Source organism: Brachionichthys hirsutus, chromosome 16 (assembly GCF_040956055.1).
Source record: "Brachionichthys hirsutus isolate HB-005 chromosome 16, CSIRO-AGI_Bhir_v1, whole genome shotgun sequence".
NCBI classification, from domain to species: Eukaryota; Metazoa; Chordata; class Actinopteri; order Lophiiformes; family Brachionichthyidae; genus Brachionichthys; species Brachionichthys hirsutus.
In genome coordinates, this window is record NC_090912.1 from 491,765 (window position 1) to 505,925 (window position 14,161).

Here is a 14,161-nt window from a genome sequence, read left to right on the forward strand (position 1 = left end):
TTTCGCCCAACCCGACACCATTTTCAGTTTGCGGTCTGGTGCGAGCGGTTCCGACGGTCGGCCTCGACTGTCGCTCCGCCGCTTGTTTTCTCTCGACGGCGGAGCAGGAGCTCTGACGGGCCGGGCCGGGCCGGTTCTACAAATGCTATTATTTGTCGGCCTACCGTGAAGTGGCGGCAGCGGCGGGGGCGAGAGGGACGCGCGGAGGCGAGACGGGGTCCGTGCTGAAAATACTTTCCCTTTAAAGCAGAGAGGGACAGAGGGGGTGAAGAGGAGTTTAAAAAAAAAGAAAAGAGGAGGAAGAAAGACCGAGAGGGAGGGCGAGAAACGAAAAAAAGAGAAAGATGTCATCCTGTCGATTGAAACACCGAGGCGGAGCTACGCGCCGCGGCCGACCAGGGGCTCTCTAGTTGGGTGACGCCTTGCACGCAACGCCGAGGCTTGGGATCCGCCGCTGCGGCCTTCTCGAGGATATCGCTAATGGCTGACTCCCGGCTGTAATTAGCGCGCAAACATCGTTTTACGTATAAAATAATCTCTACTCTGCATGCATTGAACCAACTTTTATTACAGTAGACATAATCAAATGTTATTAAAACGCACCATGAAAGGGAGCACGATACGAACCGTTTACCTCGCCTATGTTATCATGAGATCTTCGTCCTAATTCCGGACTCGGATACGCGTCGTGTGTTTCCGGTAACGGACCCGGGCCGGCCGAGACGAGCCGCCGCACAGGCCGCAGCTTCTGTTGTCGTCGCGGGACTTGGAGCGTTTCTACTCGGCTCCGTCGCCCTCCGCCCCCCCCACCTGGGCCCCCACCTGGCTCCCTAGCTGGTTAGCCGTTAGCCCCCCGGTCAGGATGGATACCTCCTGGAGTAATTTCCTCTTTCAGGTAGGTATCTGGAGGGGGGGCGGGGGGTGATGTTCGACATGTCTGTGGTTGAAGAGGATGGAGGGGGTCACTGGGGGGTCGGGGGGGGGGGGGGGGGGGGGGTTAGCAGGTTATCCTTGTTTGTTTCTGCTAAGTTTTCCCTGTTCAGTCACCGATCCAAGCCAGTAGCCCCTTCCTGCTGACTGGGGGGCCTCTGAAGGTCCGGTCCTTCCCGGCCGGCGCCTCCAGAACCTTTAGCTGCTATGATGCTGCTAACGTGATTCAGATCCAGACTCCAGCTTCCTGCTCCTCGGACTCAGTGATGGCCTCCAGAGTGATCCAGAACTCGGGCTGTGGTTCAGTCGGTCGGCGGGTCGAATCCCGAGGTTGGAAGAATCTCCAGAAACGGCGGGAGGAAGCGGCGGCTCCAATCGGGTTTCTTCTTCGCACGCCGTTTCCGTTCTGTCTGAAGCTGATCAAATCTGTTCTCGTTGAATCGCTCCAGAGCCCGGCCAATCAGAGCCAACCTGAGACGCCTCTCCAGGCCGAGCTGCTGCCCGAGCTGACCGGCGCGGCCCAGAGCCCCCCGGCGGAACACATGGTGGCGCCGCCGTCCACCGTCGACACGGCGGCGCTGAGCGAGGAGCCGCTGCCTGGTAAGGAGGGCGGGGCAGGGGGCGGGGCAGTCGGGGTCTGGAGACACCGATGCCATATAGCTTGTACCTACTGTGGAAGCGCGCGACCCCTTCACCTACTGCGGTGATGTCATGACCTGCCCTCGTCTGATTGGCTCACTTCGGTGATGCTGCTTGTTGTGTCGATCCTCTTTGGGAGGAGTTTCCTTGTAGAGAGAGCATGAAAGCATCGCTAGAATCCCTTTGAAGTCTATCAGCGCTCCTGTTTGACTCCTTTGAAGTTGCCACGCCCACGTGATCTGATCTCTCTGTTGAAATGTCCGACAGTCAAGCCGCCCCCGAAGCCCGGCCGGCCGGCCCACATCTGCTCCACCTGCAGCAAGGAGTTCAAGAACAGCTACAACCTGCGGCGGCACCAGTCGGTGCACACGGGCATCAGGATGAAGGACCGCGCCAGCCAGGGCAGCGAGGGGCGGGGGGACAAGCAGGCGGTGCCTCTGTCCCTGCTCCACCTCGCCCCCCCCGCCACCGCGCCAGGAACCCTCCCGCAGCCGATCGCCGTGTCCATCGCCCCGCCAACCGTAACCGTGGATGCAGCCTCCCAGCCGATCCATGCGGCTGTTGTGGTGGTGGGCTCCATGGAGCAGGTGTGTGTGTGTGTGTGTGACCCCCCCCCCCCAGGCAGCGTTCATCACTCGTCCTGCTCCACAGAACCCAGCCCCCCCCCGTCCCAGCACCAACCAGGTGAAGAAGAACCACGCCTGCGAGGCCTGCGGGAAGGCCTTCAGGGACGTGTACCACCTGAACCGCCACCGGCTGTCCCACTCGGACGAGAAGCCGTACACCTGCCCCGTCTGCCAGCAGCGCTTCAAGAGGAAGGACCGGATGAGCTACCACGTGCGCTCGCACCAGGGCAGCGTGGAGAAGCCCTACATCTGCCCCCACTGCGCCAAGGCCTTCTCTCGGTACACGCGGGCGCCGGAGGTCATTCTGTCGTCGCCTCTTTGTCTCTGGTCTTTATTCCTCTTGATCTTTTCAGACCGGATCACCTGAACAGCCACGTTCGACAGGTGCACTCGACAGAGAGGCCTTTCAAGTGCACGGTAACAGTTCAGTTCCCCTCGATCTTCTCTCACGGTTTGGCCCGTTTGATTCATGAGACAGAGTTCAGGGTTCAAATGGTGGCGTCTGAGGAAGCCGGAAAAATCTGCACAAATGTTGAAGATAAAAACTCAAATATTCTCTTATCAAGTCACAATTTTACATTTTCTTTGATATTAAAGGCAACAAAACAAACAAGTAAGATTCTAAAGTTGCCAGAAAAACTTAAAATTCTGTGATTTGAGTAAAAATAAAATTAAAACCTGTCGTTGGACTCGACTAACGGCGCCGCCGGCGTGAGGAATGATCAGCCACCCAGACGTCGAGGGGGGCGTGTCTCATCCAATCAGAGGGTTTGTGTTTGCGTCCGCTGCGATTCATGTTGCGTGTCGTGACGGAATGTCCGTTTCGTTTCCTCTCAGACGTGCACGTCCGCGTTCGCCACGCGGGACCGCCTCCGTGCCCACCTGATCCGGCACGAGGAGAAGGTTTCCTGTCACATCTGTGGGAAGCTGCTGTCTGCCGCCTACATCACGGACCACATGCGGGTCCACAACCAGTCGCAGCACCACGCCTGTCACCTCTGCAACCGCAGTGAGTCCCGTGAGGACGGGGCGGCGCCACGGCAACGAAGCATTATTCTTTATTATTCGAGCACTGAATAAAGTTACGTAAAGAAACGGGGACGTTGTAAATCGCTTCCTGCGTCCTCCCATTGATCCGGATTCACAACGGATTGTGATTGGTTCTTTCCCGGCCCCTCCCACCCTTCACTGGAGGCTCCTGGGAGTCGGGTGACGGCGTGTCGCGTTGTGCACCGTACTATGCGACGTGTGTGTGTCTGTGCCGCAGGCTTCACCACCCTCACCTACCTGCGGGTTCACGCCCAGAAGCACCACGGCCAGGAGTGGAAGGAGAGCGGCGGGGCGCAGGGGGGCTTCGGCGGGACCGGCGCCGGTGGCATGCTGCTCTGCCAGCTGTGCGGGGTGCAATGCAAGACGACCACGCAGCTCCAGGGTCACATGGGCACCCACGGCAACCAGGGTGACCCCGACCCGACAAGCTCGGGCCCGATGGGCGCCACCGGCGTGGCCGTCGCCGCGTCCAGCCCGAGCGCAGTGGGACTGCTGGTAACTGACTGCTCCAGTATCGCCCCCCAGCCTCACAGTTAGCGTTCCGGAAGGGCGGGGGGGAGGGTGGGACTGGGGATGAAGGCGGACTCGCTGAGGATCCGAAGGACCCGATCCAGTCCAGGTGTGTGCACGATTTGGTTCTCATTCAACTCGTCGTCTTTCAGCTGATTTAGCATGTGATGGCGTTTCCAGTAGTTTTCTCACGTTGCGTCTGTGCTGAGGGTTAGCATTGAGGCTAGCAAGGGAGACGCACAGGGAAGGCCGGGAGGAGCTGCATAGTGTCTCTGTGGGCCTAGAGAAAGACCAGGACAGGGGGTCCAGAGAGGAAGTGTGGTACCGCATGAGGTACTGTGGTACCGCATGAGGTACTGTGGTACCGCATGGGGAACTGTGGTACCGCATGGGGATGTCTGGAGGGGCAGAAGTATGTCAGAGTAGTTCAGGACATGTAGGACAGCAGTGACGTGTGCAGTAGGAGTAACAGTAACAAACACATGGACGTAGAGAGGGAGGACATGAGAGTGGCTGGAGGACGATGCAAAGGGCAGGGTGAAGTGGAGCAGGTTGGGTTGCTGTGGCGACCCCTCGGGGGACAAGAAGAACAGTGGTAGTCATGGAGGCGCCAGTATCACCTGACACTCGTGTTGATTGTTCACAAATTATGTTTTAATGAAACTATCTGCTTTCGTTGTCAATTTCCAGATTTTTCCTTTTTTATATATATAAAAAATAACCTGCCAAATGAGGACACGGAGGAAGAAGCCGTGGGCGGAGTCTTCACTGTTCGGCGCCACTCCTGGTTGTTTGAGTGGCGTTTAACAGCTCGTCTCCCAGGATGGTTGGAAACATGCAGGAAAGAGACTCTCCTTCATAACACAATAAAGGAACGTGTATTTTTACCCCGTGGCTTAGCAGGTAGCGTTTTGTGTTTGCCAACATGTCATTGGTTTAAGTTTTTAGCTGATTGCACAGCCTGTTCTGAATTTGTAAAGATGTTTTTAGAACCATGGTCCATGATATCATGTTTATTTGTGAGGACGACGACGAAATGACTTTCTCATTTATAGTGGAATAGTTTAACAGACTCTTGAACTGCGAAACAGCTGGGGGGGGGGGGGGGGGGATTCATGTAAATACAGTTTTATATAGTTGATAAAGGAAAGATTAATAGTTAATACTCTCCGTGAACGCTTACTATGGGAAACTGCTTCGCTCTCTTGCTTTACTGATTTGGGTGCTGATTTGTATTTCCTTAAAAGGTACATTTCCATGTAATTTGTTGCTATGGTGACACATTTCTGTGGCTGACTGTACATGACGCGTAGTGCTTCGTTACAACCGTGTTATGAACAGCAGTAAAATACATTTGTGTTCAAATCAAAAGGGGTTTGTGCATGATTGTGAGGAAGCTAAGCTAAGCTAACGTTAGCTTTGTTTACAGCAGTGCGAACAACAACAACCCTCCCCCATTCGACTGCTGAATGTCAGTGCTACTACGGCGAAGGCAAGTAAAGCCCTACTCTGCATTTGATTGGCTAGTACTTGTTGCCCTGGTTGTTTGATTGGATAGGTTAAGCTATGGTGGCGATGGTTGGTTGGCGTCATGGGAAGAACATCAGGCTAAACCAATCAGAGACAGAGAAGGGCGGCCCTTGACGTTTCTATAGTAGGACTGGTAAATTCGCCGCCCGGCTTTAACAGCTCCTCCTCCTTGACAGGCTAGCCAGCTAGCCGTAGCTGTTATCGCGACCAGAAATCCGGCAGGATTGAAATAACGCAGACTACCCGCTGGACGCGACACGACTCCCCGGAAAGCACAAGAACAATCCTCGATGGGGCATTTGTTCGCCGGATATCATGACGAGCTAGCGGGCGCTCCGAAGCTAGCTGCGGCTAGCTCGTCGGCGACATCGCAGAGCTAGCTATCGCTTCGGCTAGCTCCAGAAGCAGCTCCGCCGACCTGAGAGAGTTCCGGCTTTAACGTTTTGTTTTCGTGCCATAATAATTTGACTCTTTCCGAGTCGATCATTATGGGGACATTTCCGTTCTGAGATATCTCGTGAGGTCACTGTACGCGGCTAACGCTAGCTAAGTGGGTCACGGTCATCAGCGGGTTAACCGATAAGCTGCGGAGCTCGGTTAGCTTGATTGCTAGCTAGTTGCGATTAAAGAAATAATTGAACGCGGAGAAGTATCAGCGCTGACTGCAGCGTTCGTGTTCGCTCTCTCCGTGGCTCCGTGGGGCTGTCGTCGAGCGGGGCATTTAGTCCGTCGCCGGGGCGGTGGCTAAGCTAACGCTAAAGATCCGAAGTGACAGTTTAAGTGAAGACAAAGGTTAACTCGTCATCTTCGTCATGGCCCGTTTCCCCTGCGGACTCCTCGGCCATGCTGCGTGACGCGCTCCGGTCCCTGCAGCTGGCCAGCGGCGGCTCTGTGTGAACGGACGGGACGGGACGGGACGGGACGGGGTCGGGCTTCGCTGCGGCGGGGGGAGCATGGCGTTCCACGGCGCGGGCCGGCAGGCCGTGTGTGGGGACCTGTTTCCGGGCTCCGAGCTGGGCCACAAGTATTTCTGCGTGAACTCCTCCTGCGGGGCCCCCTCCACGGGCCTCAGCGCGACCCCGTGCATGACCGGACCCACCGCCCCGGCAGGAACCCCCCGTCACCCCACGGCCCTGGGGGGCAGTGCCGGCGGCGGCGCAGCGGTGCCTCAGCCCTACAGCAACCCGGCCAGCGAGGTCCCCAGCCCGGCGGAGATGGAGCCGGACCGGCCCATCGGCTACGGCGCCTTCGGTGTCGTCTGGTGAGTGTCTTTCTGCTCTGTCTCCTGTAACCATGGCAACCATGAGGACCGAACCCCAGAAGGTTATTCTTCATTGAGACGCTAAAACATTCCCGGATCGGCTCTTGGGATTCTCTCTGGGGCGGATCTGGGGTCTGATTAGAACCAAAGGCCTCCAGGAAAAGCGTCCGTTAAACCGGGAGGGGGGCTCAAACAGGGGGGGGGCGTCCCTAAAGGTGCGTCTCTTCCAGGTCCGTCACGGATCCGCGCGACGGACGCAAGGTGGCCCTGAAGAAGATGCCCAACGTCTTCCAGAACCTGGTCTCCTGTAAGAGGGTCTTCAGAGAGCTGAGGATGCTGTGCTTCTTCAAACACGACAACGTAATGTCCAGATGAGGACGGCGTCCGGCGAGGGACGGTGGGCAGGCGGGCTGAACGTGTCCCCCTTTCTGTCCACGCAGGTTCTGTCGGCTCTGGACATTTTACAGCCTCCACAAATCGACTGCTTTGAGGAGATGTATCCTTTCGTTCGTGTTTGACGTCCTCGTCTTCACACGTCCCCCGTCCCCGTCCCACGTTGTCTCCTTGACGCCGGCCGTCCTGCAGCTACGTGATAACGGAGCTGATGCAGAGCGACCTCCACAAAGTGATCGTGTCTCCTCAGCCGCTCACCACCGACCACATCAAGGTCTTCCTCTATCAGATCCTCCGAGGTGAGCGCCGTCGCCGCGGCGACCAGCGTCTGACGCGGAGCAGGACGTAGACGAAACTCCGTCCTCTGTGTCTCAGGGCTGAAGTACCTGCACTCGGCCGGGATCCTGCACCGGGACATCAAACCCGGGAACCTGCTGGTCAACAGCAACTGTCTGCTGAAGGTAAGCTAGCGGGGGGCGGGGCGTCTGCCAGGGGGGCGGAGCGTGAAGCTCTCTCTGCTCAGATCTGTGATTTCGGCCTGGCCCGGGTGGAGGAGCCCGACCCGTCGCGTCACATGACCCAGGAGGTGGTGACCCAGTACTACAGGGCGCCGGAGGTTCTGATGGGCTGCCGGCACTACGGCTCGCCGATCGACGTGTGGTCGGTGGGCTGCATCTTCGCCGAGCTGCTGGGGCGGCGCATCCTCTTCCAGGCTCAGAGCCCCATCCAGCAGGTGAGGGCGCCGGCGCCGGCGCCGCCATTGGACCGGTGCGTGTGCTCCGGGTTTACGGCTCGTCCTCCTCATCGTGTTGCAGCTGGATCTGATCACAGACCTGCTGGGAACGCCTCCTCTGTCGGCGCTGGCGGCGTCCTGCGAAGGAGCCAGAGCCCACATCCTGCGGGGGCCTCACAAACCGGTGAAACTCAAATCGATGGATCCATTCGTGGTCTGATCGGATCCGTTGGTCCGCCCGTTTCACGCTTCGTTTGTGTTTCAGCCGTCGCTGTCGGTGCTCTACATGCTGTCGGACGGCGCCACCCACGAGGCCGTCCACCTGCTCTGTCGGATGCTGGTGTTCGACCCGGTGAGTTCAGACCCGCCGGATGTCGGCGTCGATGTGCGGGTCGCTGGCTAACGGCCCCGCCCCCGTCTCTGCCCCCAGGCTAAACGCATCTCCGGCAGCGACGCCCTGTCCCACCCCTACCTGGACGAGGGCCGTCTTCGCTACCACACCTGCATGTGTCAGTGCTGCTACTCCGTCCCCAGCGGCAGAGTCTACACCCGCGACTTTGAGCCGGTGGCCGAGCGGCCGTTCAGCCACAGCTACGAGAACAGCCTGCTGTCTGTGTGGCAGGGCAAAGGTACGGCGCCGCCCACTCGCCGCCGGGCCGCCGCCCACTCGCGCGGCGACGCCTCTGACCCGCCTTCTGCTTCCTGTCCCATCAGAGCTGATCCATCGCTTCATCACGGAGCACCAGCAGGGAAAACGAGTGCCGCTGTGCATCAACCCTCAGAGTGCCGCCTTCAAGACCTTCATCAGGTGAGGAAGACTCCGAGCTCCTCCCACTGGAGGGCCGGCGGCGTCTCAACGGCTTCGTGTTTGCGTCTGCAGGTCCACCGCGTGGCACTCGTCCAAGGTGTCCCGGAAGGAGGAGAGATGAACGCCGCTCCTCTTCCTCCCGAGGAGCGGCCGCCGCCCGAGACCTTTGAACGGCTGCGGCGCCTTTTTCTGTTCCTCTGGGGGGGACGTCCTCCAACCACGAGGGACCCGCTCGATCTCCTGAGAATCCTCCCCGTTGTCCCCGGAGTCTGAAACCGCTGCTCCGCCTCCGAGCGGCCGCCGCGCTCTGGCTGCTGAAGAGAGAAACCGGTGAACTCGCTACCAGACGGCGTTTTGGCCTCCGCTGGCGGCGACGCCCGGATTGTTGAAGTCATTCCAGCTCTGTGCAATATGGTTAAATCAAGGCGTGGCGGATCGGCGACGCCAGAGAACACGGACACGCCTTCTCTCGTTTCTCGCTCACTGTGTTCTCGCCGTCATCGATGATGCAACTTAGCAGATGTAGCAGGTCCCGTTAGCTTTCCGCGGCGCCGTTAGCGGCCCGCGGCTCGGCGGGAACAAATTCATTCCCCGCCCGTTTGCGTCCGTGTCTGGAATCGTTTTTCCGGCCGCTGAAGCTTCTTCCGTCTCCCGTCGGTTCCTGCCTCGCCCCTCGGGGGCGTGTCTGCTCCGCCCCCTCCTCGCCCCGCCAGCAGAGAACGAGGACGGCGCTGATCTTTTTATTCCTATTTATTTATTGAGTGTTTTCCTCTTAGTTAAAGGCGTGTCTTTAACCTCATTCCTTCGGACCTCCTCCTTGCCGTGGTCGTGGTCGTGGGCTTGGGCGCCCCGTTGGACTCGGGTTGGGAACCGGATGGATCCGGTTTGATGCTTTTACACGTTTCACCTTCGAGTTGATCAGAGATCAGAGGGAAGGGGAATCCGTTTGATCTGTGTGACGATAGAACATCAAGAGGAAGCGTGGCGCTGATCCGTTCCAGGGAAGACCCGGCGCCTCCTCGGGTCCGTCTCTCGGGGTGAAACCCAGAACCGGGCTCTCTGCTTGCGTTCCACTGAAGGACCCGTTGGGTCGTTCTGCTGTCGAACGCGACCAGAACCTCCGTCAGACGGGATCCCGGCGCCGCCGCGGCGTTCCCTGGCCTGTATATCTGCATGTGTATATTTATTAGCCCGTGAGAGCGTTTCGGTTTTGAATGCTGTGCAATGGTTGCGTTTGTTTTCATTAGTCTTCAGGAAGTGATTTTCTTTTGAAGCTTTTTCGTTTGTTCTGATCCGATTGGACTTTGAAGGAAGCCGAGAGGAAGTTCTGATTACTGTTCCCTGAACGAAAAATATTCTCCCTGTTGAGACGGATGGAAAACATGGCGTTTTTAGTTCATCCCGTTAGCGAGCCTGGATCTGGGATGGGAGGTCTGGGTCTGGATCCGGGTCCGGGTCCGGGTCTGGATCTGGATCTGGGGTGGGAGACCCTGGGTCTGGATCCGGGTCGTCGTTGGTCCAAAATTGTTGATCTTAAAGTTGTTTCTAATCCAGGTGTCGTTCCCAAAAAAGGTTTCTAAAATATCCAGAAATGTGTATAAAAAAACAACTTCCTCCTGGAACTGACAAATATTTAGTTTTAAAATGCTTTTAGTTCTCGCTGACTTGGTGTTTTGACACTGGAGGGAACTTTGTTGGCTCGGGCTTTGGGGAACAGTGGGTCGGGCTTTGGGGAACGGTGGGTCGGGCTTTGGGGAACGGTGGGTCGGGCTTTGGGGAACGGTGGGTCAGACTCGTCTTCCTCTTGTCCTTCGGCGTCTCCCTTTAGGCGAGCTTCTCTCCGGAACGCCGTTCACACGGACGGCGGATCTTCCGAGCTTGGACTCGATTCTCTTCTGTGAAATAGAAACTTGGTGTTTTTATTCTAAATATGATGTTTTAAACTGATGTTCTGTTTTAGCATAAGAAGGTTTCTCTTTTTTTTTGACTTGTTCCCAACAAATACTTGAATTTCTTAAAAAATGTTTAGAATCAAATTAGTGGCTGATGAATAAATGGACACTGGATAATCTTCTGCGTCTTTTGTCTTCACCTTTGACCCGTGGACCTCAGAACCGCCCCGGTTGCTTCTAGCCCAAGCCACACCCTCTTCCTGCTGGGGGCGTGGCCGGTCTAAGCTCATTAGCATCTGAAACCGCACACAGACAGTCTATGAACAGCTGAAACAAACAGACATCCCATAATAGTCTGTCAGGATTAATCTTGATTAAAATAAACACGTTTACTCGTAAATCCACATTGCGGTATTAATACTGCAGGGAGGGGTCTGAGCAGTTCCTCCGCCTCCTGTGACAGGTGTGGCGGGAGGCTCCTCCCTCCTGATCCTCCTCGGAGCCTCAGACAGACGGGAGGAGCGCTCAGGTGAGGCCCGGAGCCATGTTGGCTCTCACGGCTGCTGGCTCCCTCTTCTTCCCGGGTCTCTACCTGCTGTCCAAGCGGACGCTGAGACACCTGGTGGGACGCAGCGAGCAGGACGCCGCCATCCTCTCCACACGGTAGGACATCGGCGTTCGTTCCTGAAGCGGGAATCTTTACGTTTCATCCGTCCAACCCTCCAAACCAGGCTTATTACGAAGCTGCTGCTTTCAACTTTTGTCGCTGTACGGTGGCCTGAGGTCAGCGCGCTGCTAAATAAAATAAAATAATAAAAGTCAAACACAGACTTTGTGACAGATTTTATTTCTTATAATAAAGCTTCTAATAAAGGTCAAACTGGACGGATTCTGGTCTTCCTCCTGAATGAGTGAACTGATGTTTCCCGTCCTCAGTCTGGTCTCGTCGGTCCAGGCCGTCATGGCGTCGACGGCCGGAAGCATCATCGCCTGGTCCTGCAGGGACGTCATGGAGGACAGGTGAGCTGCTTTCTTCCTCGTGTCAGCCTCCTCGTCATCACCTGTCCTGCGGTTGTCCTGACGTCGGCCACGCCTCAGACATGAACTCCTCCGCTGCTGGAACCCAAACCGGAACCTGAACCTGAATCTGAACCCAAACCTGAACCTGAACCGGAACCGTTTCAACACCTGTTGGTTTCAGGAAAAAAACTGACTGGATGGTCGGTCGGATGGATGGATGGATGTTTCAGTTGTCTGTCGGTTGATCCGCCACCAGGCGCTGACCCTAAACTCCAAATTCAGCTTCATCTCGAGGCCAAAGACATTGAAACGAGCGTGCCTCGGTTCTGATTCCTGCTCTGTTCTGATCCGGTAAAGAGGATCAACATAGTTCCTGCTCGTCATCAGCATTCTGACTGAGAAGGTGTTAGCATGCTAGCATTAGCCTTTAGCTCGACGTCAAGCTAAATAAGAACGCTTCCTGTTCTCGACATCCACAGAAGGAGCGTCTGAATTCAACGTTTTCACTTCAACACGCCGAGATTCTGACAGCAATGTAACTACGAGGGGAAGTAATCCCCCAGAGCCAGAGTAATCTAATTAACTATCTGAACCCCGGAGCTATTTCAGGCTCCAAGACGCTCCACAGATTGCTAATCCTCCACCCCGAGGACGAGGGGAACTGAGGCGATGGAGATGAGGAGACGGGTGGGGGCGTCGGGGGGGGGGGGGGGGGGGTCACTAACTCGCCGGTCTCGTCGGCATCATTTCCCAGTCAAAGCGGAGGAAACGTCTGTCTGAGACTCATTTGTTTATCAAATCAGCGACCTGGCAGCAAAGGATTGTGGGAGTACCGGCCGGCGATTAGCTTTGTACTTTATAGTACTTTTACTCGATGTATTTGAAGTACATAAAAACATTTTCATTTCCCTGCTCAGGCATTGGCTGACTGACACCTACATCCTTTTTGCCACACCTTACTTCGCCTACGACATCTACGCCATGTTCCTGTGCTACTGGCTCAAGCAGCAGGTCAAAGGTCACGAGGAGGCGGGCATCAGGTCGGTGGGCGTGGCCGTGGTGGGCTTCCTCCGCCGAGAGATGCTCCTCGTGCTGCACCATGTCTTCATGGTGTCGTTCTGCTTCCCCGCCTCTCTGGTAACTACGGCAACGGCCAAGCTTTACACTGGAATAGATGAAACATCTCTGACGTGTGTGTGTGTGTGTGTGTGTGTTTCAGATGTGGAGGCGGGGTAGAGGTGATTTCTTCCAGGGCGTTTTGCTTCTGGCTGAGATCAGCACGCCGTTCGTCTGTTTGGGAAAAGTCCTGATCCGGGTAAAATTCTACGTCTTCCAGATCAGCTACCGGAATTATCATTCGCTCAGGATTCACCGCGTGAACCTTGACCTCTTCACAGCGTGAACCTGCGTAAATGATTTGTGTTCATTCACGGCGTGTTTCTTCTTCTGTTCTGCTTTTGGATGTCGTCAGCACAAGAAGCAGAACACTCGCCTGCACAAAATCAACGGAGGCCTGATGCTGCTCACCTTCTTCACCTGTCGGGTGTTACTCTTCCCGTACCTGTACTACGCCTACAGCAGGTAACTACGTACCCAAGTACTGTTGTGTACTTTTTACTCAGTCCAGATCAAATATTACATACAGATATATATATATATGTAACTGTGGCTTGGTCTGCATGCTTCAGCTATGCCTCCATCCCGGTGTACATGGTGCCCCTTGTGGCCCCATGGCAGTGTAACCTGGGCGCGGCCCTGCTCTGGCCCCTCCAGCTCTACTGGTTCACACTGATCTGCCGAGGAGCTCTCCGTCAGTTCACGGCAGGACGTTCGTCCACCTGTAAAGAGGACCGGGAGGACGGACAGACGGAATGATGATGATGATGGTGATGATGAAGCTGGAAGGACGAAGGAAGTGAAGAGATCTCCACACGCGTCTCGACAGAAACTCCTCCAAAGATCAATAAAAGCTACACTTTTAAATGGACAAGTGAAAAAGCAAACTTTACGAGCTGAGAGAAATCAGCGATTAAGAAATGATTTTATTTGACATGATGACACAGATAAAGTCTTTCAGTCGGTAATAAATCAACCTGCAGCTACCCCCAGTGTGATCAAATAGAGAGGGGGGGGGGGGGGGGGGGGTGAGGCTTGAGTGTATTTGACATAATATTTTAGTTCAGTTTGTTTCTTTTTTAAATGTTTGAATTAAAAATTTAAATTGTAGAATGTGTTATGTTGTTTTTTTGAAATCCTTTTTGTTAAAATACAATTTAATGATTATTCAATCAATATTGAATCACCTTTTCTAAGATGATTGGGTTTTTTTTTGTTTGATGTGAAATCTAATGATCTGATTGAAAGACGGGAGGATAAATTCATCACGTTTCCTTTCTCTGGATTTACGAAATAGTTGCAAGCTATTATTTATTGCTTTAAAATATTTGTTTCAAACTTTGGCCTGTGCAAATGTTGATCTGATTAATCGATTCCATGAAGCTTAACGCAAAAACGAAAATAGATAAACGAAAATTATGGCAGTAAAATATCGACTAAAGTTACGTTCATACATTAACATCAAGGCTAAACTGAATAGTTTATGAACGTTATTTTACATTCAGGATTATATCAGGAGACTAAATTTATTTTAATCCCTTTCTCTTCCGCTGTTATTCCTAAAAACTCCACTTTTCGCAGCAGCTGTCGATCTCGGGCGCTGACCCTCGAACTATCGCGAGAACCAGAACGGTGCGAGAAGAACGGGTCCAG

At 55.0% G+C, this 14,161-nt stretch overlaps 3 protein-coding genes across 3 annotated transcripts; all 3 read left to right on the plus strand.

Annotated features, from left to right (window-relative positions):
* The first annotated feature begins 862 nt into the window (after window positions 1-862).
* On the plus strand, window positions 863-5,117 carry LOC137905200 (myc-associated zinc finger protein). The gene is made up of 8 exons (XM_068749409.1): window positions 863-895; window positions 1,380-1,530; window positions 1,837-2,156; window positions 2,221-2,474; window positions 2,549-2,612; window positions 3,033-3,204; window positions 3,463-3,864; window positions 4,446-5,117. Exons 1-7 carry the CDS (start codon window positions 863-865, stop codon window positions 3,780-3,782), a joined length of 1,314 nt encoding a protein of 437 aa, XP_068605510.1. The 3' UTR covers window positions 3,783-3,864; window positions 4,446-5,117.
* Window positions 5,118-6,238: 1,121 nt separating this feature from the next.
* nlk1 (nemo-like kinase, type 1) lies at window positions 6,239-10,540 on the plus strand. The gene is made up of 11 exons (XM_068749404.1): window positions 6,239-6,546; window positions 6,777-6,906; window positions 6,987-7,042; window positions 7,132-7,238; window positions 7,315-7,400; window positions 7,463-7,672; window positions 7,755-7,856; window positions 7,938-8,024; window positions 8,103-8,301; window positions 8,387-8,480; window positions 8,553-10,540. Exons 1-11 carry the CDS (start codon window positions 6,239-6,241, stop codon window positions 8,599-8,601), a joined length of 1,428 nt encoding a protein of 475 aa, XP_068605505.1. The 3' UTR covers window positions 8,602-10,540.
* Window positions 10,541-10,916: 376 nt separating this feature from the next.
* On the plus strand, window positions 10,917-13,267 carry tlcd3ba (TLC domain containing 3Ba). Its single transcript, XM_068749700.1, has 6 exons — window positions 10,917-11,035; window positions 11,309-11,392; window positions 12,310-12,529; window positions 12,612-12,707; window positions 12,864-12,973; window positions 13,081-13,267. Exons 1-6 carry the CDS (start codon window positions 10,917-10,919, stop codon window positions 13,265-13,267), a joined length of 816 nt encoding a protein of 271 aa, XP_068605801.1.
* The last annotated feature ends 894 nt before the right edge of the window (window positions 13,268-14,161 follow it).

Coding starts and splice junctions, on each gene's coding strand:
- LOC137905200 (XM_068749409.1), top strand. CDS start 863: ATGGATACCTCCTGGAGTAATTTCCTCTTTCAG. Junction 1,531..1,836: donor GAGCGAGGAGCCGCTGCCTG/GTAAGGAGGGCG, acceptor AATGTCCGACAG/TCAAGCCGCCCCCGAAGCCC. Junction 3,205..3,462: donor CTGTCACCTCTGCAACCGCA/GTGAGTCCCGTG, acceptor TCTGTGCCGCAG/GCTTCACCACCCTCACCTAC.
- nlk1 (XM_068749404.1), top strand. CDS start 6,239: ATGGCGTTCCACGGCGCGGGCCGGCAGGCCGTGTGTGGGGACCTGTTT. Junction 7,239..7,314: donor CCTCTATCAGATCCTCCGAG/GTGAGCGCCGTC, acceptor TCTGTGTCTCAG/GGCTGAAGTACCTGCACTCG. Junction 7,401..7,462: donor ACAGCAACTGTCTGCTGAAG/GTAAGCTAGCGG, acceptor CTCTCTGCTCAG/ATCTGTGATTTCGGCCTGGC.
- tlcd3ba (XM_068749700.1), top strand. CDS start 10,917: ATGTTGGCTCTCACGGCTGCTGGCTCCCTCTTCTTCCCGGGTCTCTAC. Junction 11,036..11,308: donor GCCGCCATCCTCTCCACACG/GTAGGACATCGG, acceptor TCCCGTCCTCAG/TCTGGTCTCGTCGGTCCAGG. Junction 12,708..12,863: donor TGGGAAAAGTCCTGATCCGG/GTAAAATTCTAC, acceptor GGATGTCGTCAG/CACAAGAAGCAGAACACTCG.